At 35.5% G+C, this 22,013-nt stretch overlaps 3 protein-coding genes across 15 annotated transcripts; 2 read left to right on the top strand and 1 right to left on the bottom strand.

Moving 5' to 3' along the window:
* Position 1: 1 nt before the first annotated feature.
* On the top strand, positions 2-1,562 carry LOC110838676 (uncharacterized protein C16orf52 homolog A). The gene is made up of 3 exons (XM_022082099.2): positions 2-433; positions 638-850; positions 1,249-1,562. Exons 1-3 carry the CDS (start codon positions 331-333, stop codon positions 1,434-1,436), a joined length of 504 nt encoding a protein of 167 aa, XP_021937791.1. The 5' UTR covers positions 2-330; the 3' UTR covers positions 1,437-1,562.
* Positions 1,563-3,226: 1,664 nt separating this feature from the next.
* Positions 3,227-7,260, bottom strand: LOC110838675 (ERI1 exoribonuclease 2). Of its 5 annotated transcripts, none has more exons than XM_022082095.2 (5): positions 6,712-6,848; positions 5,765-5,865; positions 4,601-5,031; positions 4,094-4,194; positions 3,227-3,813 (listed from the first exon to the last, which is right to left on the bottom strand). In XM_022082095.2, the coding sequence occupies exons 3-5, from the start codon at positions 5,016-5,018 to the stop codon at positions 3,601-3,603; spliced, it is 732 nt and encodes a 243-aa protein (XP_021937787.1). In that variant the 5' UTR covers positions 5,019-5,031; positions 5,765-5,865; positions 6,712-6,848; the 3' UTR covers positions 3,227-3,600. The 5 variants fall into 5 exon arrangements, with proteins under 5 accessions (XP_021937787.1, XP_021937788.1, XP_021937790.1 ...); XM_022082096.2 differs by lacking the exon at positions 6,712-6,848 and adding an exon at positions 6,198-6,575; XM_022082098.2 differs by lacking the exons at positions 5,765-5,865; positions 6,712-6,848 and adding an exon at positions 7,120-7,260.
* Positions 6,806-21,668, top strand: LOC110838673 (DNA repair and recombination protein RAD54B). 9 transcript variants are annotated; one of them, XM_087357107.1, is made up of 18 exons: positions 6,806-6,938; positions 7,691-7,793; positions 8,810-9,053; positions 9,762-9,861; positions 10,643-10,738; positions 11,368-11,577; positions 12,965-13,167; positions 13,801-13,948; positions 14,613-14,777; positions 15,150-15,273; positions 15,688-15,893; positions 16,591-16,749; positions 17,366-17,515; positions 17,821-17,947; positions 18,335-18,494; positions 19,330-19,456; positions 19,686-19,946; positions 20,663-21,668. In XM_087357107.1, the coding sequence occupies exons 2-18, from the start codon at positions 7,691-7,693 to the stop codon at positions 20,723-20,725; spliced, it is 2,646 nt and encodes an 881-aa protein (XP_087213233.1). In that variant the 5' UTR covers positions 6,806-6,938; the 3' UTR covers positions 20,726-21,668. The 9 variants fall into 9 exon arrangements, with proteins under 9 accessions (XP_087213233.1, XP_021937770.1, XP_087213229.1 ...); XM_087357103.1 differs by lacking the exon at positions 6,806-6,938 and adding an exon at positions 6,951-7,079; XM_087357111.1 differs by lacking the exon at positions 6,806-6,938 and adding an exon at positions 6,951-7,079 and having other exon boundaries at positions 7,691-7,810.
* Positions 21,669-22,013: the final 345 nt, after the last annotated feature.

Raw genomic sequence — 22,013 nt, 5'->3', positions numbered from 1 at the left:
ACGCACCTAGTACAAACATAATACAAGCACCGTGGTGTGGTCATGCGCTTGAAATGACGTAATCGATTTCATTGGAATCGTTACTATAGTTTAGCTATTTGGTTTGAAGTCATTGACGTTAGGATATTATCAAAAAAGGTGTTTGTCAAACAATTAAATATTTGTATTTTAGCACCATTATTTATTTTGCAACAGAAGTATTCAAGAACAAGACTTACATATTGTTCTATACCAACCCATGAAGTTTAATGACAATGATTGCCAAGACCTGAAATTATTGGTAACACTCGTAAAGGAAATTGTACGTAATGTCCATTGTAAAGGTTAAATATGGATAAACTAACTTTAATTTCTGGAACACTCTTCATGGCAGCAGATGTTTTTGCTATCGTCAGTTTAGCAATGCCAGATTGGATAATTACAGATGTTGGAGGTAAATGCTGTTATAATATAAACGATGTTTGATATACGTATGTGCAAAGTTGGATGTTGTTTCACGGATTAATAAAGTGCAAACCACTTTTACTGTGAAAAAAATCAACATTGTGATTTTTGACTTGCTATTATACGTGCAAATATGTTCTGTTAAAACGAGGTGTGAAATTTGGTTATGTATTAACATGAATTTCTTCTGTAGGAGACACTCGCCTGGGATTAATGTGGACCTGCATGACTCTGTATAACCGGCCACAAATATGTTTTGCTCCAGATCTACAACCAGAGTGGCTTCTGGCTCTTGTTTCTATATTTGTTGGTTGCATTTGTATTACTACTACGATCATTCTCTTGGCTTCATCACATTGGGACAGAAATGTTGTACCATATGCCCGATGGGTTGGCTTTACAGCAAGTGAGTAAACAAGTTGATATGAGGCAAAAGATCATTTGAACTAATAGATTCTGTAAATAAAATGATATAATGGTTACTGGTTTCATTTCCCACCCCAGTATTCCATTTCATTTATATGTTTCAGGAACTTGACATACAAAAAAGAGATCACTACTTTCATTGCATACATCCAAATTACTGGCCAGTCGTACAAAATCTTAACATATCTTATTTTAATTTAAAAAATTGCATAAAATGAAATTAACCAAATCTAACCATGCTAAGAACATAATATATCACCTCTGAATGTTTAATGTAGAATGACAGAAGCCAAAAAGTTACTCATGAAGCCCATAACCAGAATTTTAGAATTGTTAGAATTAGTTACTTAAAATTACATTCTGAAATATTTCTTCCAGTGGTATTATTCTGCCTTGCTGCAGTCATCTTTCCAATGGGTTTCCATGTTGATGAAATTGGTGGACAACCTTACCAACTACCAAACAGCCATCAAGTTGGAGTTTCATATATTTTATTTGTACTCGCATTGTGGATAACTGTAATCTCAGAACTTTTTGCAGGAAAAGTTTGTCTCCCTCACTTTTAACTTACTAACATCATTGTTCAGTCTTCAAACTGCCAGGTCTACTCCAGTATACTGTGCTGTTCTATAAAATTGAATATAAGAAAGGCCTGTAGCCAAAATAATAAACAAATGGGTTTTAAAATAAAACATAGTGCATTATTTTATCATCTTGCAATAGAAAATGCCCTCTGAAGCATTAAGACATATTATGTCATGACAGGACTAGCTGAGCATGCCTAACCAGCTCAACTGTACTTCCTGGTAGGGAAAGGGTCCAAATTCCCAACAGAAAAAAAATCCAGATGTATGTATCATTTCTAAGGACTGTCTGGGAGAGATGAAGCTATGGCCCTGATCTGGAAATTGAAGGGAGACTACTAAGAGCACAAGAACCACACCACTTCGCTTACAGCTAGAGGCCATGGCGAGTCATTACATGGGAGATATAACATTTCCTTGTGCCAAATGAACAGCCCTCTTTGTTTAATTTTTACTGTTCTCATCATTCATCAGAAATCTGAGCAAACCCACTGCATTCTTAACAGAAGCTACTCTCCTCTGATTCACACATTTAACAAGAATGGGTGTGTCTAAGATGGGACTGTCTGTGTCACCAGCTTTAGATAATTTCCATTATGTTAGTGGAGTGTGAGCCATGCCTCATGGCTCGAAGTGGCCTATCTCCCCTCTCGACGTTCTTTGGAGTTGCTGGCTTCAAGGCCCTGATGGGACAGCAGGGCAGTCAGTCTGTGTGTGTGTCTGCCGGGCAGAGAACGAGTCGAAGAGGGAGAGCTTGGAGACAGATAGGTCTTATTTCTTTGGTTGACGTAGCTAGTCGTAACCCCGGCCGAAGCCTGAGCCTTGGAAGTTTGTTCTCCTTTCAATTTATATATATATTTTTTTAAATACATGTTGGTAATTTGGGAGTACTTTTATTTGTATTTGGGTTAACCCTTGTGATAATCCTGTGCCGTACCACCTCCCGGCCTCTGGGATAATTTGGTTATAGTCACGAGAGCCGGTAGGGTTCAAGTGTTGATTAGTTTAATTGGCTGTCTTGGCAATTTCTTCTTTACGTTAGATTGTGGTGTTCCTTGCAGACGTTCTGCTTTCAGCAAATCTCCTTTGCATTGTATCTTGTTCTCTGGTATTACTTGAATAAGCAAATAATTTTCAGTATTATTATTATAAATATTATCATTAGGGAAGGTTATGGCAAAATAATATAATGTTGCAGCACCAACAGTGCAGTCCTGACTGTTTCAGTGGACTTTAACTTTGCATGTCTTCTCACTTCAGCCTGTTGTAACATTTCATTTGTAACAGGACTGATGAGTATTCTGACCATTGCATTCTTCATTTTTGTGTTACTGTAACTGCATAACCATATAATATATTTGCAATGGCATTATATTTCAATAGATGGATAATCATTCTCACACTGACATGAATTTGTTCTGTTAATTTTGGCTATGAAATACAGCTTAAGGTTTAAACTTCACTTTCTTGAAAACTACATGTCAGTCTTTCAGTTTATGAGAGAATATACTGTATGTTTTTGTGTTGTGTATGTGTGGTGATTTTGTACAAGTGGGATCTCATATTCAGTGCTTGTGCTGTTGTGTATTGTGCTTTGTGGACATTCATATTACTGAAATGTTCAGGATGCTAATATCTTTACACACACTGTAAATAGTCCACTTGTCTTGACTTTTCTTGCTAGATTTTCAAAATCTGTCCCACTTTACTTGCATTCTAACAGCTAAGGATGTCTTAAACTGATCCACATATTACCATACAAAGTTAAAAAATTTAAAGCAAGCACAAACTGTAACATATATTAGGAACTTGTGAAAAATAAACATTAAAATTCACAGCACAACTCAACTACCAGCATCTACCTTACATGTGTGTATCATCAAGATAAAAGGTGACTGTTGATCCAGTTGATATGCCCGTCTTAAAGCAAATCCTTTTGATCTGACCACTTCTCTGTTTCTTTCATACATCATCAAAGTAACCTAACAGAAAATTTCCCTTCCATCTGATGCATTTATATCAAATTAATTAATTAAGCTAATTGCCCTTACATGTTTTAGAATAATTTTCTAAGTCTGGTTTTGAGTACATTTTTCTTTCTGCCTTATACTATTACTAAATCAATTTATTTTGTCTTTGCATATTATTATTTGTCAACCTTTGAAGGAGTCCAAGACGCTTGTTTGTTTGTCTGAAGGACTTTGGTAATTTTGAGGATTGCTCCATCCTGTACCATGCGCCAAGCAAGATGGGCAGTGTTGTAAGCATCACATAGACCCGAGTGTTCCTGACCCTCAAACTGTAGACCAAGTTCTGACAATGCACCACGAAGACCTTGTGGTCTTCTCTTGTAAAACTTCTGTAAAATATAATAACTGATTAGTACAACTATATATGTTTATTACAGACTACTGATTACAAAATATGAATTTGACTTTAAATGCTATATCAAAAAGGCCTCATCTTTGACACACCTAATCACATAAGAGTATTTAAGTTCATTAATTCACCATGAAAGCTTCAAATTTTGAAACTATGTGACATACAACTGAAGTATTAAGCTACTGTAAGACACGTTATTGTAACATGGATAATGCATTTCTAACAAGTAACCTTCATACATTATACATTGGACATACCCTGTAGGTAGCTCGGAGGTCAATCCACTGACACAGAAATTTGGGCTTGCAGAGCTGCTTCCTCCTACATTCATTGTGCAGACATACAGATAGGTCCCAGTCTGAAACATTTGTATTTCTCTCAGTTGTAACTACACATTACAAATTAAGAAGCTCCTAATTGCATAATTTCACCCATTATCCTATTAAGATGTCTCCTTTAGGTCCAAAAGGGTTCTGATAACAGTTTATTACAATTGCTATTACCTTTTGGGTTTTTGTGTTCCTTTGAGAATTCTAGATGATGGACAAAGTCTTAGAAATCCAGTAAGAGTAATACAAATATCCTTCTTATTACTTTATTCTCAAACACCCTCAACTTCATCTTTATCCACAAAATGACAGTTTCATAACAATACAAAACAAGCTGAAACTGAGAAACCATTTCTTCATGGCACATGGAAACATGTCTTTAAAATGCAATTTAACAGTAATGTTTGTTTTTTGTACTGCATATTTTATTCTTACCTGACCATGTAACAAATGTGCAAATATTTCTTGCATCTGCATCACTGTTTTTCTGATTTGTATGAAATACCAATTTTCTCTTCTTAGATATTTCTTTAATCCAAGAACAGAAAAGGGAAAGACAGGTATGCAATGGCATTCCATTTTCAACATCATCTTGTTTTATTCCAGTTAACTTAACACAGAAATCACTAAGGATAGGATTTTCAACTGGTAGAACATACTGCTGAAATTCTTCTTCTATAATTCCTGTCCTGACATTGAGTAACACAGCAGGAAATTCAATAATTTCAGGTTGTTTTCCATCCCTATTGTTATCCCAACATGTAGATTCAAAATCGATTACAATCAGAAACTGGAATGACTGTAGTGTGAGATGTTTAGCATTTCTGGATCTGTTCACATACACTGTTTCCATGAGGTCCAGCTCCCTGAAAATAATTGTATCATAAAAAGCACTTAACACGGAAACGCTGATCAAGTATGGGATCAGCCTAAAATACACTTTTAGTTTACTCCAGATATCTTAGGACAGCATTAAAAATGGTGAATTCCAAAGGATGTGGAATTTAACACAATAAAAAATATTCTTACCATATATTTAACATTACTTTAATATATACCAATATGTTTAAAATCAAAATCTTTCATGTTTATTCTGAAACAGATTAAAATGGCAAGACTCTGCACGACAGCTTTTCTGTTTCTTCTACAAGTTATATTGCTGTGATTATATACAATTTCAGCCTCATTTTCAGTGGAAATGTGGTTAAAATCATATTTGTCTGCTAGCTTGAGTGTTTAAGTTTCTGTCAAATCTTGCTTGAGAATGCTGGAAAAAGTACCTTAAAATAATCAATAACCTCTTACTACTGCAATACTCGTTACTGATTATAATTATAAAAATGCCTAAACCACCAAATGAGTATAATTTCATAAGTAGGATTTGACGTTATCATGGTGGTGAGTGTGAAAATGGTTTTCTTCTGGGTTGTAGAGCCATATAAGGCCTTGATGATAAGAGGCAGCAAGGACCTCTGAAATGTTAGAAAATTTCTACCAGACTACACAGCACTACAATCCAAAAGACAGCCATCTGTGAACAATTTCTTTCTAAGTTACATTAATTATGACAACCTGTTTAAAAAAATGTGGTTTCAATACCTCTCATTTATGAACAGACCAATAAACACTAAACCATGTCCAAGTTTAATTCTTGTGTTATTTACTGAATAACTCTGTGGATCAGCATCCTTCTTGAGCAGCTAGAAGTCACTTGGTAAAATGAGAAATTCCCCTACATTTATGGAACCTGAAGGTTCATTAACATGTACACAAGAGTCTACTTGATAGCCAAACTGTGTTAGACAAATCCAGCCCACACCCTACTATTCTATTTCCTTAACATCTGTTTTACTGTATCCTCCTGCTGCCAAATGGTATTCTTCCTACAGATTTTTAACCAAAATGTTGTTTGCATTTATATGTCCCATGCATACAATATCGCTGGTCCATCTCATCCTCCCTCATTCCATGATCCATATAAAATTCAGTGACAAGTACAGTAGTATCTATGTAATTTTCTCCATCTACTTACTTCCTGTCCCTTAAGTCTGATGAATCTCCTCAGTATTTTATTCTCATTCACTCTCAAACTACATACTTCCCTTAATGAAAGATGCCATACAAAACAGGTAAATTATAAACATGTATAATTTAATCTTTATGTTTATAAACAGAAGATGGGGAATCCCTGATAGCACATATTCCCAATATTTAATTTCCTTTGAATTTCTTGCTCGAAAGAATTCGAATTTTTAAAAACTTTTTGTTTAAAAAGACTAAAATTGGTACTCATATGGCATTCAATGTGATGGTAAAAACTTTAAGTAAGCTGCCATATCTCATGCCCTATCTAAAGGTACTACGACATTTGCTAGTTGGAACTGAGGAAAAATAGAAGAAGACCTGTCACAAGTGCCTATCTTGCAGGCAAAATTCTACCCAGCATAGTCCTAATTTAGAAACCACAGATAACCTTCATGTTATAAACACTGTTCAAAACAACAATGACATGCTCGGCAAAGCATATGAAATAACATTCACATTACCGTGCCAATTTTTTAGTTAAACTAAATTGCACACTTCCAGAGTTCATAACGACATCATAGCTAATACCATACTGATTTTCGTCTCTACATTGTTCCGGAATGCTGATAATGGGCGTTATGCGTGCGAAGTGCTCTGTTAATTCTATCAAATGTGATATTCTTCGTTCCCGCTCTACAGCACGTTCCGCTAGCCGAAATCAGAACGGAGTGCAAACAAAATATATTCGGTATTTAATATTGACGTATCAGGGATTTTGAATATGGGTGAAATAAGTAGAAGAATAATTATCATGGATTACTTAGTGTGTATTCAAAAGTTATATCTTCAACAGGGATACAGGGGACTTATATGGTGTAATGCATACATGGTAACATCCGTGCAACGTTGACAGAAAAACATCACAATACCTTTTAGTCACAGTAAAAGTCACAAGATGCCAGCGGTAGGATATCTTTGGCCGTAACTTAATATTTCTCTCCACGATGCTAACATGAATAAATTATTCAATTAGATAAATGTAAGGGTGACATGTAAACAACAGTGGAATCCAAAATTGCTTCCATATACTACTGTCATTTTTGTGACTACATTTTTTCTTTGCCAATATTTCAGGCGGTCGTTCTCGTGTCCAAATTTTTGTTTTTGTAAGTTTACTAACTTTTGGGGTTCATTCAGAAACAACGGTGTTACTTTACCTTTCTTCTCGTGATCCGCAACTTCAGTTTTTGCTGGCGTAAACATCCGCGCGAAAAATTTTGAATTAGTTTGTTGTTTATCAGTTTCATGCCGGTTATAATTTTAATTTAATTTATATTTTAATAAACAGGTATAGATTTGTTTGGCTTAAATGGTGACAGAAGTAAAACATTTTCATATGCAGCAACATGTGTTTATGGTGTCTGATAACCTGCTTACGTATGAAGACTTCAATTATTATGTTAAAAAAAATATTTGTATTTCTGGTTCCATTATTTTAAGATGCGGCGTTCTACGGCACCATCACTTCGTCAGACCGGAAAATTAATATCTTCGTCTGATCGTGTTAATTTGGGACAAATAAATTCTAGGACAGCCAACAATGGTAAATTTACTTTTTAGGTAATTCACAGAATTAGGTGTGCCTCAAGATATTTGGTAGATTTTTAAAATAAACAGCAGGCCTATAAAGTTCCAATTGAGTAAAGTAATATGTATGTGAATGCTTTGAATTCTTTGTTGCTTATAACATTAGGTTCAGTTGGGATAAGTATTTTTCTTGTAAATTTTGAGATTAGTCAACACATCAAGCCCCATGTATATCTGCTGTTAAATGATGTCATAACTGATGTCAATACAGACATCACAATGAGAAACATTGCTGCATTCATTTCATTTACATGTCTGTAACTAAACAACAGCCTGGCATAGGGTTACTGAACCCAAACTAATATTTATCACCAGCGTAAATGATTTCTGTACAACTTGTTGACTGCATGGTGGGACAGGAGTGTGGGCAGTCATCATCATAGAGCAGTAGGACAAATGGAGAGGAAGCCGATACAGTAGTATCATGGCTGAGTTTGTCAGTGCTGGAATTTATTCATTTACCTTAGGAAATGCAGATGGGCAACTATAAAACATGGCCTCCTTACATTGGTCTTCTCCCTTCTTTGTCCTCTATTACTGCCATCTTCACCTGTTTGCCCATAAGTGTAATGTTACCAAATCACACATTAGTGATAAAAGTGTCTTCTTGATGATATGAAGTACATAAATAAGCAAACCTATCATGAAACAGAGTGAAAACATTTATTACTCATATAGGCTGATGTTTTGTTTGAAGTGCCCCTTCCTCCATTCCATTAATACATGTCTTCAAAATCAAGGTCATGAAATGACTGCATTTTATTTTAAATGTATAGTTTATGTGTGCAGAAAAAATTGTAATTTTTTTCCCTTGATTTGAATCCCTTTCTCCATAAAGAAAAACTGCTGTTAAAAATGCAATTTTTCTGAATGATTATCATACTGTAATATAGTTCTGACATGTACAGTTTTCTTTTCTGAGAAGTTACTTATTTGTACATAACCTCCAGATCTGTGCTGTTAATGTTTTAGCTGCACCATTTCCCAATGCCATTCGAAGTACAGAGAGTGTTCTTGATCTCCTGAGCGGTAGCAGGATAGCAGATGCTGAAGATGTGTCACTTGATGATGCTTGTTCAGATCATGTGATTCCAAAAACTTCAAGCAGCACAGTACATGTAATGTCACAAGAAGATAGAGCAAGTTCTGTGCGGTTTCTTACAGATGAAAATTTTAATAGTAACCAGATCACTTCTCAGTGTTACAAAGGCAAGAGGTGAGTTATTTATTGTCTTGTGTTTGACTTTGATTAAAATTTCAGGGAACACCTTTTAATTATAGTGACTGTGCATTGTCAAAGTTCAAATATAGTGACTGCACCAGAACTGTTTCACCAACTTAACTTTTTGTAACTTTGTATCTCAATTGCGTCATGTTTGTGTTGATTTGATTACACATATTTATTTTGGCCGTCTATACACAAACTTATTAAAATGAGTTGTTAAAATTATAACATTCACAGTATAAATATAAAATATATAAAATACGTTATGTTATCAGGTTATCGTCTCCCGGTGTCAGACATGATACAACACATTACAACATGACAATAAACAACGAAATATAAACACCAAATCAATCATGAAGATGGATGGATTCACAAATACATAAAATCAATAAATGCAATGCAACTTAGTATATAATAGTTTGTAAAATTAATAGAATTGATAACCTGAAGATGATGTCTTAGTACATCGAAACATGTCGTTTCTAATATGAAGGTGCCAAAATGGAATGTAATATCGTAATATGATAAAAAGAGCACCAAAACATAACATAACGTATTTTATATATTTTATATTTATACTGTGAATGTTATAATTTTAACAACTCATTTTAATAAGTTTGTGTATAGACGGCCAAAATAAATATGTGTAATTTTTGTAACTTTTTTATTGGCACTGTTAATATGTTTTGTTTGCAGGCTGTTTAATGTAGTATGGGGCAAGCAGTCAAAAAAGAAGCACAAAACTTGGGAAGGAGATGGTATCCTTGAAGTTGGAGAAAAATCTGTTATTCTGAAGGTACTTTTTTTAGTACTGTTTGTATCCCTGAAATGAGCTTTTGCCTTCTTACTTTGTGGTATAACATCTTGAGCAGTTGATCAAACAATTTTCTGCTGTGGGACCTGGAGGTTTATCACAGTCAGATTAAATTCCCAGCACTGGACCCTATCCTGAGCCAGATTAATCCACTTTAAATCTTCATAAATTGTTTCCATAAGGTATTTTTAGCTCACTTCAGTTTGAGTAATAAAGATCTTATATACCATATGTGTGTGTCTGGCCTCTTCATTGAATGAACAGATCTTATAGAAATGTGGCATGACACTTGGTATCAGTGTGAGGTTATATCCCATAACTGTCAGGCAGTGAGAATTAATGTTTGTGGAAGTTATGCACAGAAATTGGCCATTAATTTGTTTAATCAGAAATTAATAGTTTCTTCCAACCTCTGTATGCAGATGGAAGCATTTAAAAGAAAGTCCTAATTTCTTCCCAGATTTTCTTGTAATAATATAAAAAATATGGCCAATACTAAATTATGTCTCCTCAGTTTCCTGAGAACATATTAATATTTTTAAGTTGATAATATATTTAATAACATTTGCTTGGACAAAGTTTTTAATTTAAAAACTAGTGATTCAGATGTTGTTCTGCTGTTAATCCTTTTCGTGCTGCAGATGAAAATGTTCCAGAGCAAATGATGGCATTCGAATTCTAACTTAAACTGAGCACTGAAGGGGTCAATAATATTTGTTCTCAAATCAGACATATGTGAAATGTTACATTGCTGCTGTTTTAGGACACAGATGGGAAGATAATTGGTCAGTGTTCTGGAACAAAAACAGCGACACTTGAAGAAGGCAGCAGGTTGTTTGTTGGCAGCAAGGAAGTTGAGGTAATGGGGGGGGGGGGGGGGGGGACCTGGAATGGTGAAGCATTTTACTTTCTATTTGGTACCATAATCAGAAGTTTCTTAACAATAAGTAGTAGTTCCATCTATCCACTTCTTAAACATGACCTTGTAAACTTACTGATCTATATATGCTGTTACATATTTTTAGTTAGTTCTTCAGTTCTTTGCATGATTCTGATTCCTTTGAGTGTAATGCAAATTGCATTACTTTAGTTTGTGGGATAGCTTCTTAAATTTAATGATATTTTACATTTTCCTTTATTTCACAGTGAAGAATGAGTATTTGAATTACGGATGGACAGACATAGGTTATTTAACAACACTGTATTAGTTTTAGTTTGATGTTCATGTTCAATGAACTTGAAGTGACTGGAGAGAACGCAGTTGTGGCCTGTTTTGAGGCCTGTCCCAGAATTTATCTGGAAGAACTGAAGAAAACTATGAACAGCATCAGTCACGATAGTCAGTGACCCAGCCGAGATTTGGACTTACCACCTTCCAAATAAAAGTCAGAAGCAGTACCACTCAAACCAGTTTGCCTGATAAGTCTGTGATTATGTGATGAAATACACTATTTGTATGTTAACACAACTTGCATAATTCTTTTACAGATTATCAACATTGCAAGTTCAAGTGATGTTTGTGATCCACACAACAATAAAAGTGGAATCAAAAGAATGCCAGATTCCACAAGTGATGTTTCACTTCCTGTGTTAAAGAAAAGGAGAAAGACTTTACTGAAGCCAGCACTGTTCCCTGTTCAGAGGGACAAAGAACTAGAGAAGCCCTTAGTTATGCCTTCACCAACACATGAACATCAGGTGCAACATTAATTTACATGTTTTATTCATTTAATTCTTTATAAACTTACTATATCTTATATTTTTCTTTGTAATAAAGAACAGTGAATATAGCAGGCATACAATTTATTAAAACCTGAGCTTATCATGTCAATTCTGGGTTACTAACTTACAGTAGGCCACAGCCACTTTCCATCATATCCTTCCAAACTCACCATTCATTACTTTAACTCATGGTACAAAGTGCATATAAGGAATGTATAATAGAGAAATCATGTTTTTTCATTTGTCCATTTGTTTCATCTTTGAAACTGCTTAATGGATTTATATGTATATAATAATTTGGTATCAGAAGTCTGCATTAAAAGTTGTTGGCCAATTTTGATTTGTTTGTATTTGTTAAGTTTAACATTGTGCTCTATGTGAAACTCAAATTACAACTTTTTAATTTTCTCAGAAATGTCTAATGTAAAATATTTGTACAAGACATGAAACACAGTTTTTTTTTAAACTCTGCAATTATTTATTTTAAACATTTTTCAGTATGGTGTATGTTTGACAGAATACAAGGAAAAATAATTTCTGACTCTGTACTTTGTGATAACTAGTGCAAGTAGCACTGCAAGAATAGCTATGCATCTGCAGTAAATGAACAGTTGATTTATTTCTTGATAAGTGAAAAAAGGTGATGGTTCTATAGAAAGTTGGTTGGACATTTGACTAATGTCGATAATTGATAGATGCATAGAAATTTGGTATGTTATACGTCAGTAACTCAGTCAGTGTAGTGGCAGGCTATGGGCTGGGCAATTAGTTTGATTCCTGACACGGGCAGAGGATTTTCATCCAGCCTCTGCATCCAGACCGGCTCTGGGTCCTTTCCCACGGGTAAAGTGTGGCTGGGGTGTGCTGCTGACCACTCACCCCTTTCTAGTGCTGAGGTTGAGAATGAATAGGAGCTATACCTCCTTTTCCCTGTTGGCCTACATGGCACCTAATGGGATGGCTTTTTTTCTTCTTCTTCTTCTTACATGCATTGTACTGTGTACTGCTGGTGCAGGCAGGCACCAAGTTACTAGGATAGGAATGTGTTAAGACTTTTTTTCATTGCATAAGAATACAAATCCAGTTAAATGTGGTTGCCACTTGTTATTTATATTTGTTGCAAGATATATCCAAATTTGATTGATGGTTACAAATACATTGGTAGCCAGACAGCTGAGGTACAGGAATGACGGGGAAGACCACAGACCGATAATGCATGCAGCATCTTGCTCTCCTGCTGTTCTTTCAATCTTTCCTTCTCTTACTGTGACATATTACAGTCTCAGAGATATTTTGCTTCCAAAATACAGGTCATTGTAAAGGGTATAGAAATGTCTTTATGTTGCTTTGTGTGTTGCGGTAGTGGAAATACAATCTTGCTCATCTCCCAGTGGTTGATGTGGTTGTGGACATGTGTCTTGCTCGTGTCCTGCGTCCGCACCAGAGACTGGGCATTGTGTTCATGTATGAGTGTGTAATGGGCATGCGGAAATCACAGTACCATGGTGCCATCTTAGCTGATGAAATGGGTCTTGGGAAGACGCTGCAATGCATTGCTATAGTGTGGTAAGACCCAATATGTATATATTAATGGAGTTGGATCTTCAGGTTTGTTGTAGAGACTTAATATAGTTCTGTAGTTGTTTTTTTTACATACATACTTGCTTAAGTAGTGAAGTAACTTAATAATTAAGTAACTGAAGTACTTACTTGGGTTGGCAGTTATGTAAGAACAAAACGTGTTTTACTCCAGTTAACTTTTTTTCTAAAACCACAAATAAAATAGAGCCATTATAAGGGCTGCTTTCTTGGACCTCTCTTTCATGCCCCTCTCCCTCCTGCTGGCCAGGCTGGGGGATTCCCTCCCCCTCCCCCCACTTACTGGCTCCCAGGCCCTTGCCTGATTCTGACACTCCACTCCTCACTGCTCCAGCCAAGGTTCTGTCTTGACTGATAGTTTCCTATATCTCAAACCAATTCCATGTGCATGACTTACTCATTGGTTTGATGATGGAGGCAGCAAAGACCTCTGAAACTTTAGTAAACTTCTACCAGACTACATGGTGCTACAACCCACAAGACAACCATCTTTGGATTATCATGTTTCTTAATAAGGATATTTTCAGTAGTGATGCAGTGAATAATAACAGCAGTTCTTTGTTACTAAATTATTATGATGGTTAAATATGATGTTGGTAGGATGTTACTGAAGCAAGGTCCATATGGTGGCTGGCCAATATTGCAACATGTTCTCATAGTCACACCAAGCAGTCTTGTAGCCAACTGGCAGAATGAATTTCTTCGTTGGCTTGGGAGAGAAAGAATACAGACTTTTGTAGTTGATCAGGTAATACTTTATGATTGGTTGTTATTAGTGTAACTGTATAGACTGCACAAATTTGTGAAAGAAAGTTAATAAGTTCCCCTGACATTTCATCCTCTATTTTGTAGTCTTTGTTCATAGCAAATGTATTGTTATGTACAGCTTCAATCTTTTACATGTGGCATTTATGTCTGATGTCAGGGGAAAAATTGTTCCTAAGAGGCAGTTATAGGTTATTTATTATATTTGTCATTAATCATGGTACACAGAAAACTACAATTTTTTCACATGGAATGAAAAGTAAGCATCTTGTAATTTTAAGTTTTTCTTCTCTTCCTAAGATATTTCCACCAAATATGGGTTGTCTGACAACCAAATATCTCTATCTGTCCACAGCTCCTCCTCAGTTTCTTCCCATGTTCTTTCTTGAATATGGCTGTCTTCTGGGTTGTTGTGCCATTCCATGTGTGGAATTCCTCCATCATTGCCCTGATGATGGAGGCAGCAAGGACCTCTGAAATGTCAGTAAACTTCTACCAGACTACATGGCACAACAACCCAGAAAACAGTCATCTTCAGACTCTGCTGTAAAAACCTCAAATCCTACATGTTCTTTCTTTCTGTGTGACATCAGTCTTCCTCTGGGGTGTTCTCCTGTCAGTTTCATATGGTTTTTATTCTGTTTCAGAAAAACAGACCCAAAGATTACATAAATCTGCCTCATGTACCTGTGATGCTGATTTCATATGAAATGTTTCTTCGTTATTATGATGACATCTCTCAGATTCAGTTTGATCTTCTCATTTGTGATGAAGGTCACAGACTGAAGAACACCACAATCAGAACCTATGCAGTAAGTACAAGAGATTCACACATTTTTACTCATTGTGTTTTAATGTCAGTTTCTTTTCTTTCTCTGTCCACAAGGTTAATCACATTCTGCTCATTTGGAAGGGGTATTGGTGCACATTATATTCATAAGTAACTTTGAACTGTTAACTGAATGTTTTTATTTTAAGTTTTTAGTATTTCCTGTATTTAATTACTACTATGAGTTACAGATCAACAAAGTTTTGAATTTTCTGGAATTATAAAGCATATAAAGTCGTATCTTCTTAGATACTAATTGACAGTTACTTTAAATTACACAGAATTTTTAGTTATCTGATATTGAATTAACAAGATTTTACTTCATAATAATCCTGATATATTTTGATATTTCCAGTTACTGTATCAGATTGACTGCAAACGCAGAATCCTTCTAACAGGTACGCCTATACAGAATGATCTACATGAATTCTATGCCCTTGTCAACTTCATCAATCCTGGTGTGCTTGGTTCAAGTACAGGTATGTGTCTTTTTGGTGATGCAAAGTAGACAACTGAGCAAGGGAGGATTATTTATATACTACAGTAAGAATGAGTCATAATACCTGTTAGTAAAGTTACTGGCTGTGAGCGATATGACCATATGTTTCTTTTTCACATTTGTGTCCAAACTATTTCTGGGATCCATCCAACCTCCATTTCTATGGGTTACTGAAATATTTTGCTTTGTGATTGTTTGATGCCATCTTTTACTTATTTTATTTCTTTAGAATAATGAAAAGAACCTTATCTTCTCTGAACATACATGTGACATACAAAAGATGACACAATTACAGTTATTATAGCAAGAATGCTGTGATACTTTTATCATGTTCAAAAAGAGCAGCAGGAACGTTTTTTGATCAGTGATTAAGTTATTGATCTTTGGTTTAAAGAATTTCGGAAATATTTTGAAGACCCTATATTGGCATCAAGACAGCCATCTGCTGATGAAGATATAATACATCTGGGCGAACACAGAGCAATGGAGCTGAACCACTGCACCAGTTGGTTTATCCTGCGGCGCACTCAGGAAGTTATTAATAAATACCTGCCTACCAGACAGGAAATGGTAGTCTTCTGTCATAGCACACCTCTCCAGGTCAGAATTGCCAAATGCTGAAATTTGTGCTGATGCTAATATGTTTGGGAAGGAGATTGATGTTGGGTGGTAGGCTGAAAACCTATCTCTGTGAAAGAAACATTGTTAGGAAATGTGAAATAAAAAGTGGAAACCAAGACTTGGTCTGGATTGTAGTGCACTTGATGATGATAGACGTTGTTAGAGAAATGAGTTGAGGATGCAAGCTGAACTGAACTGGTTCAGATTCATATCTACTGGTGGTCTGAAGTATTATCAGTATTTAACATTTTTGTTCTACTACTAGAGTAGTGGAGGGGAAGTAAAGAAAGTGTAACTCTGTTTTGGATAATTTTGTAAAGGTAGAGAGAACTCTGACTTGAAAATGAGGCTTTTCAGACTTTTGTTCATATGAGTTTTTTGTTGTTGTTATTTAACAGTAACAACAGAATATTATTAATTTATGTTGTTATTTTGGCATGTAGAACTCACCCTTATATTTGTGCCGGACCTTTAAGCTAACCATATTTTAGTCAGTTGATTAGATACATAGTTTGTTGGTTACTTAATTAGGTAGCTAAATAGTTAGTTGCTTAGTGATTGCAATATGATATAAAATACTCATGAATCTCTATCATTCTGTCATGCATATTTATTCAGAAGTACTATTTTGGTAACCAACTGGTTGAGTTACATACACTGTGGTGTTGTGATGCAGCAAGCAATGTACAAGACAGCTGTTGACTACTGGGAGAGCCGAGGGTGTCAGTCAGGGCCAGAAGAAGTGGGTCATCTTGGTGTGATAACTGCACTAAAGAAAATCTGCAACCATCCTTCACTGGTTAGACCTCGTCAATCAGAGCAGCTACTAGGAGAGGTACAGAGTGGCACTATAAATTTGTAACAGATGCTTTGTTATGTCTCAGTAGTGCAGAATTTATTAAATGTTTTCTACTTCAGTAAACAGCTGCTGAAGTACTAAGCATTTTTGGAAGTCTTTTTTATATATTGATGTGAACATATGCAAATATCACATGAACTTAATTTTTCAAGAGGTGTATAGAGGGACAAATATTTATTTTATAATACATGAAGTCAAGAACTTCTTCATTTCATGAGCCCTGCAGGAATAATAACAAAAATATGACATGCATACTAAACTTTACACTCATGAGACATACAGTAACAGATCAAAGCAAGAAAGTCATATCTGGATTGAGTGTGGTTTGTTCTGTTACTTTATTTTACACTTCATATTTATTTAAATTAATTTTCAAAACTCATATCTTTTTATATTATTATAGCAATTATTGGAACTGACATGCATATTATCTTTTAACTGAATGTGCATATTAAGTTATAGTTCGTAGGAAAGTTGTATCTAGGCTGACTGGTTTCGTTCCGTTGTTTTTGACCATTTTTCACAACGCATGACAGTAAGAAATTGCAGCTCCATGTGTACAAAATGCTGATCTTGTAATGGTATTATACAGGACATTATTCAGTATCTGGTGCAGAATTATCCAGAAAAAGATGATGCAGTCTTGTCACAAAAATCAGGAAAGCTAGATGTGGTGACGTGTTTACTTCAAGAGTTGAATCGCATGAAAGAAAAAGTGGTACTTGTCTCCTATTTTACACAGGTATAGTAAAGTCAGCATATTAGATAAGGATTTACAAGCAAATAGATTTGAGTGATTCAGCCATGTGATGTGAGTGAAGATAGTTCAAAGTGGCAATGGAATTCAACCAAAATGGGGAGGGGGGGGGGGGGAGCTGTGGAAATGCCAGTAACAAGGCACCACATGGTGATAGATGTGGAAGGGGAAATGAGATATGGACAAAAGTGGCATGCATTTCTTGTCTCTACCATTCAAGATACAGATCTGGCACTCTGATGTGTCATTGGCTTGGCTCTTTTTCAGAAATGCTTTTTTTCCTTTTCCAGACTCTAGATCTTCTAGCAGCCATGTGCGAGCAAAAGCAGTACAAGTTCTCTCGGCTGGATGGTTCAACACCAAGCATGCAGCGTATGCAGATTGTCAAAAGGTTTAACAGCTTGCATTCAGATCATTGTAAGTTTTCTAATTTCCTTTAACTCTATAGTTTGACAGATTTCTGCCAGACTGTGATATGTGGCTATGCCCACATTTTTATAATTTAAATTCAAATATTAAAATAGGGTCTGCATCATGTAATTTAATTTCTTTCACTCACTATCTTCATCACATGATTCCATATTTCTACTCACTCTTCTTTAGCAATACAGGTAACCCTCAATTTGTGCCGATTCAATAACGCCGATTTTGAAACCAGCAAGTCAAAAAGTGGGGGGGGGGGGAAACAAAAAACAAACAAACTATTATTTATAACGTTTTACAATATATATTTCGAGAAGGAATCACGTGCTGCAAGATCCAGGATTGTTTCTTAATCTAAAATTGTCCTTATTTTCTCTGCAGTTGTGTTCTTGCTAAGTGCAAAGGCTGGTGGAGTTGGACTGAATCTGACAGGTGCTTCTCGTTTGATACTGTATGATTCAGACTGGAATCCTGCCACAGACTTGCAGGCTATGTCTCGCATATGGAGGGATGGACAAATGAGATCAGTATATATTTACAGGTATATACATGAAACACAGCATCTCACTCTGTATTTAAAATTGGTCCTTTCATTAAAAATATCAAGATCTTTCTTCCTCAGACTTATAGTCTGTTATTTTAATAGTGCAAATTACTCATTTTTTTTATACATTCTTCTGGAGCTTCCATTAAATGTGGTACTGTTTGTTTACCATATGCTGGCTTGCCTCACAGAGGCCTTGTTCATTCTATGAGTATGTTGATTTTCCCTTGCCAATAATGCCACGAATGGTCCAAACCCAGTTATCACCACCTTCTGACCAACCTTAGTTTTAGTTATTCTGTGTGGCCCCATCACATTATCAGAGGTAGGAAAGAAGGTTTGAGAGAGTGTTATATTAAAAATTTAATTATGTAATTAGTTGTATCTGTTACAATTAATTTGTGCTGAGTTAATTATTTATGAGATTTAAAGTAACAGTTTAATCCTAACAGTAACAAATGCAGGCCAAAGGTACATAAATAATATTTTTGTTTAACAGTCCTGAAAATTATGGGAAATATTTTGCATTTTTCTGAAGGTCTATTATAAATCTTTCTGTTTAGATGTGAGGTCTGCACAAAGCAATTTTTTATGATATCTATGGGGGCCACCTGAGAGAGCTGTGTACTGCACATATTTGTCAGGTCTTTACTACAGGAATCCAGAACTTTTTAACATTAAGTACTGATAACTGTCTGTCATCAGTTTTGCAAAGCATCTGGTACATTTCTCAGTGGAGTGAAGTTTAAATAAGATACTTAAAAAATTTAATTTAGCCTTTAAACAACGTTGCAAGCATGATTTGTACATAACTATCTGTTAAATGTTGCAGACTTTTGACAGCAGGTTCCATTGAGGAGAAGATTTTCCAACGACAGATCAGCAAAACAGGCCTAAGTGGAGCAGTAGTAGACCCACAAAACCAAAGTACAATCCGACTGTCAAATGAAGAACTCAAGGTATGTGACCTTCCCACCTTTGGAAAATATCTTTTAGTAAAAATATGGGAATAAAATGGCTTTCAAGTCAATATCAGTGCTGCTAAAAATGTTACAGTCTTATTACTTGCATAAAAATTTGAAGTGTCAGTGGTAGATTTGAAGACACCCTCCCCTCTTATAGGCCAAGTTCCATTGTGAAATGGATGAGTTGAAGACATAGACAAATTATATTTTATTTTTGTTCCAGGATTTGTTCACATTTCATCATGATAGTGCATGCATGACACATGAAATGTTGGGCTGCCAGTGTGCTGGAGTTGGACTTGTTCCACCTCATGAAGTGGAGAGGAACCATAATGTTACTGAAGATAACAGGGATGAGCTGTCAAACCAGCGTGATTGCCAACTGCAGATTGCTCAGCCATTGGCTACCAACACTTGTGTCCGCATGAACCAGTTGTTTCGCTGGCAACATTACTCGCAGCCTATTAGTGCTACAGTACTGCAAGTAAGAGTCATTGAGTCTGTGGGCTCATGTTCTGTTTACTTCTTTGATTAATTTTTGGAACTGTATCAACTGTTGAAGTCATGTATTTTTGTCAGATGTGATATGATGGGATAATTGTGAATGATGAATTGGAGGAGTTATATTAAGGTATAACCCCCATAATATTCGCTTAGTTTCAGGGTATCTGTTACAGCCTGCTACATTTATTCAGTGAAATTATTTTCATATTCTGTACTCTTTGGAGTTTTTGCTTATTAACATATTTAGTACCAGGTCATCTGCTGCTGGATTACCTTTCCACCTAACTGTTTGTAACAGTACACTGACATTTTCCTGTATTACACAGTAAAGAATTAATAGGATTCGATTGATCATTCAAGAAGTCATGAAAGGTAGCATGCACCATCTAGGAAGAGAAGGGTAAAACTGTGCTCAGTGTGTGTTCTGAAAGAGACATATTTTTTTCTTCTCATAGAATGTTGCTGTCCAACCAAGTTTGAATATGGCAGTCTGGACAAACCATCTGTAAATTACTGTACTCAGATATGGGAATGAATGTGTTAAATTACGCAAAACTTGCATAAAATTTGTGTGGTGGCATGTTGCAAAGACACTACTGGGAGGACAAGTGCTATTAGAATTTACAATGTTTAATCCTTTGCCAGCCTAGAATGCACCACATCTGTAGTGTTTTTTTATACTTGCATATTTTACAGGAATTGGGTCTGAGTGCTGCATCACACAATGTCACATTCATATTTCGAAATGTGACGATCTAATCACAGGCAGTAAGGCTGACATTATTATGACATCATACTGCAGTAAAGATGTTCACAACAACTGCATAAGAAGCAAGTTCCATAGAAACTATGACTTTAAATGGTGATAAAGCTGTGTGCTGTACACATGTACTATTTTAAATGCCTTAAGTGCTTTATCAGTTAATTTTATTTGTTGCTATTTACTTATATATTATTAACACATTACAAAATAAAACAAGTTAGAAATTAATGCATAGCATAACAGTTACAGCATGTTTCCTTTCTTATTGCCTCATATATTCCATTCATGATCTACAAACTGAATAGTCATTCTTGATGCTTCCAACAGGAGGATTATGAGGTGGTCCTTGAAAATTATTACAAAATGTTTCAGTGTCCTTGAAGTTCAATGTTTCCATTTCAAATTAGCTACCTTTTGTGTGGATGGGGCATTACCACTATCTCCATGAACAGTTCTCCTCTTTACCTGTCTCATTTGTCTTTCTTCATTGCTATTTTCACTCTTACTCTTCGATAATGCTACAGACATGTCAGAAATCTTGGAGACTACAGTGTCTCATATTTGCTTTGTTCGCATCCACTGTCTGAGATGTAGAAGCTGTGGCCTTGATCTTAATGCTGAACTGTAGCTAGTATAGACAGGCTTTGATCTTAGGGTCAGTGTCATTGTTATAGTTTATGAATTCCTGGATTGAGATAATGTACAATGCACAAGCTAGGAGAGAGTTCTAGGAAGTTTATCACTACATCCAAACTTAAGTCCTCTACCAGTAGGTAGCATACAAATAAGCATTCAGATTGAGGACATTTCTGAGTGTTTATCTAAGTTTAAGGGTGTAAAGTCTCATGCACTGTAAAGTAAGAGGTTTAATTGGTATAAAACATAAGAATAACATTAATGTATCAAGAATTTATTAAAAACGAACTTTCTTTTTATTGAGTCTGAAGTTTCAATAATGCTAATATCAAACCCTACCACTGTCACCGTGTTAGTTCCATCTACTTTCTATCTCGTTTTAGTCACCCAAGCTGTTGCCCTTTCAAAGGTTTGCCACTCTAAAATCAGTATGGATTCCTCGTCTCCCCATTCTAGTTACATGTTTTGTAGATTTCACAGTTATAACAACGTGATCTGCATAAACCACGATGTTCCTTATTATTTCTTATCTTATATTGGCCCCTTGACTTCATCTCTCAGGTCAAAATACCTTCCTGAGCACTTTTTATTTATTTGTAGTTTAATGATACTGTCAGTAGCTCACAATACTGTATATAGTATTAATCT

This window comes from Zootermopsis nevadensis, unplaced genomic scaffold, assembly GCF_977971745.1.
Source record: "Zootermopsis nevadensis isolate Lab colony 2312 unplaced genomic scaffold, Znev_1.0 Znev_ptg000028l, whole genome shotgun sequence".
NCBI classification, from domain to species: Eukaryota; Metazoa; Arthropoda; class Insecta; order Blattodea; family Termopsidae; genus Zootermopsis; species Zootermopsis nevadensis.
Note: the sequence above shows the minus strand (reverse complement) of the source record. Positions and strands in the feature narration are given on the sequence as shown.

Excerpts from the sequence above, each read along its gene's own strand:
- LOC110838676 (XM_022082099.2), top strand. The coding sequence starts at position 331 with ATGGATAAACTAACTTTAATTTCTGGAACACTCTTCATGGCAGCAGAT. Across the intron at positions 434-637 it reads GATAATTACAGATGTTGGAG|GAGACACTCGCCTGGGATTA; the intron begins GTAAATGCTGTT and ends TTTCTTCTGTAG. Across the intron at positions 851-1,248 it reads ATGGGTTGGCTTTACAGCAA|TGGTATTATTCTGCCTTGCT; the intron begins GTGAGTAAACAA and ends TATTTCTTCCAG.
- LOC110838675 (XM_022082093.2), bottom strand. The coding sequence starts at position 6,758 with ATGAACTCTGGAAGTGTGCAATTTAGTTTAACTAAAAAATTGGCACG. Across the intron at positions 5,032-6,711 it reads TTAACTAAAAAATTGGCACG|GGAGCTGGACCTCATGGAAA; the intron begins GTAATGTGAATG and ends AATTATTTTCAG. Across the intron at positions 3,814-4,093 it reads ACCTCCGAGCTACCTACAGG|AAGTTTTACAAGAGAAGACC; the intron begins GTATGTCCAATG and ends TATATTTTACAG.
- LOC110838673 (XM_087357103.1), top strand. The coding sequence starts at position 6,972 with ATGGGTGAAATAAGTAGAAGAATAATTATCATGGATTACTTAGTGTGT. Across the intron at positions 13,168-13,800 it reads CAATGCATTGCTATAGTGTG|GATGTTACTGAAGCAAGGTC; the intron begins GTAAGACCCAAT and ends TGATGTTGGTAG. Across the intron at positions 14,778-15,149 it reads CCACAATCAGAACCTATGCA|TTACTGTATCAGATTGACTG; the intron begins GTAAGTACAAGA and ends TGATATTTCCAG.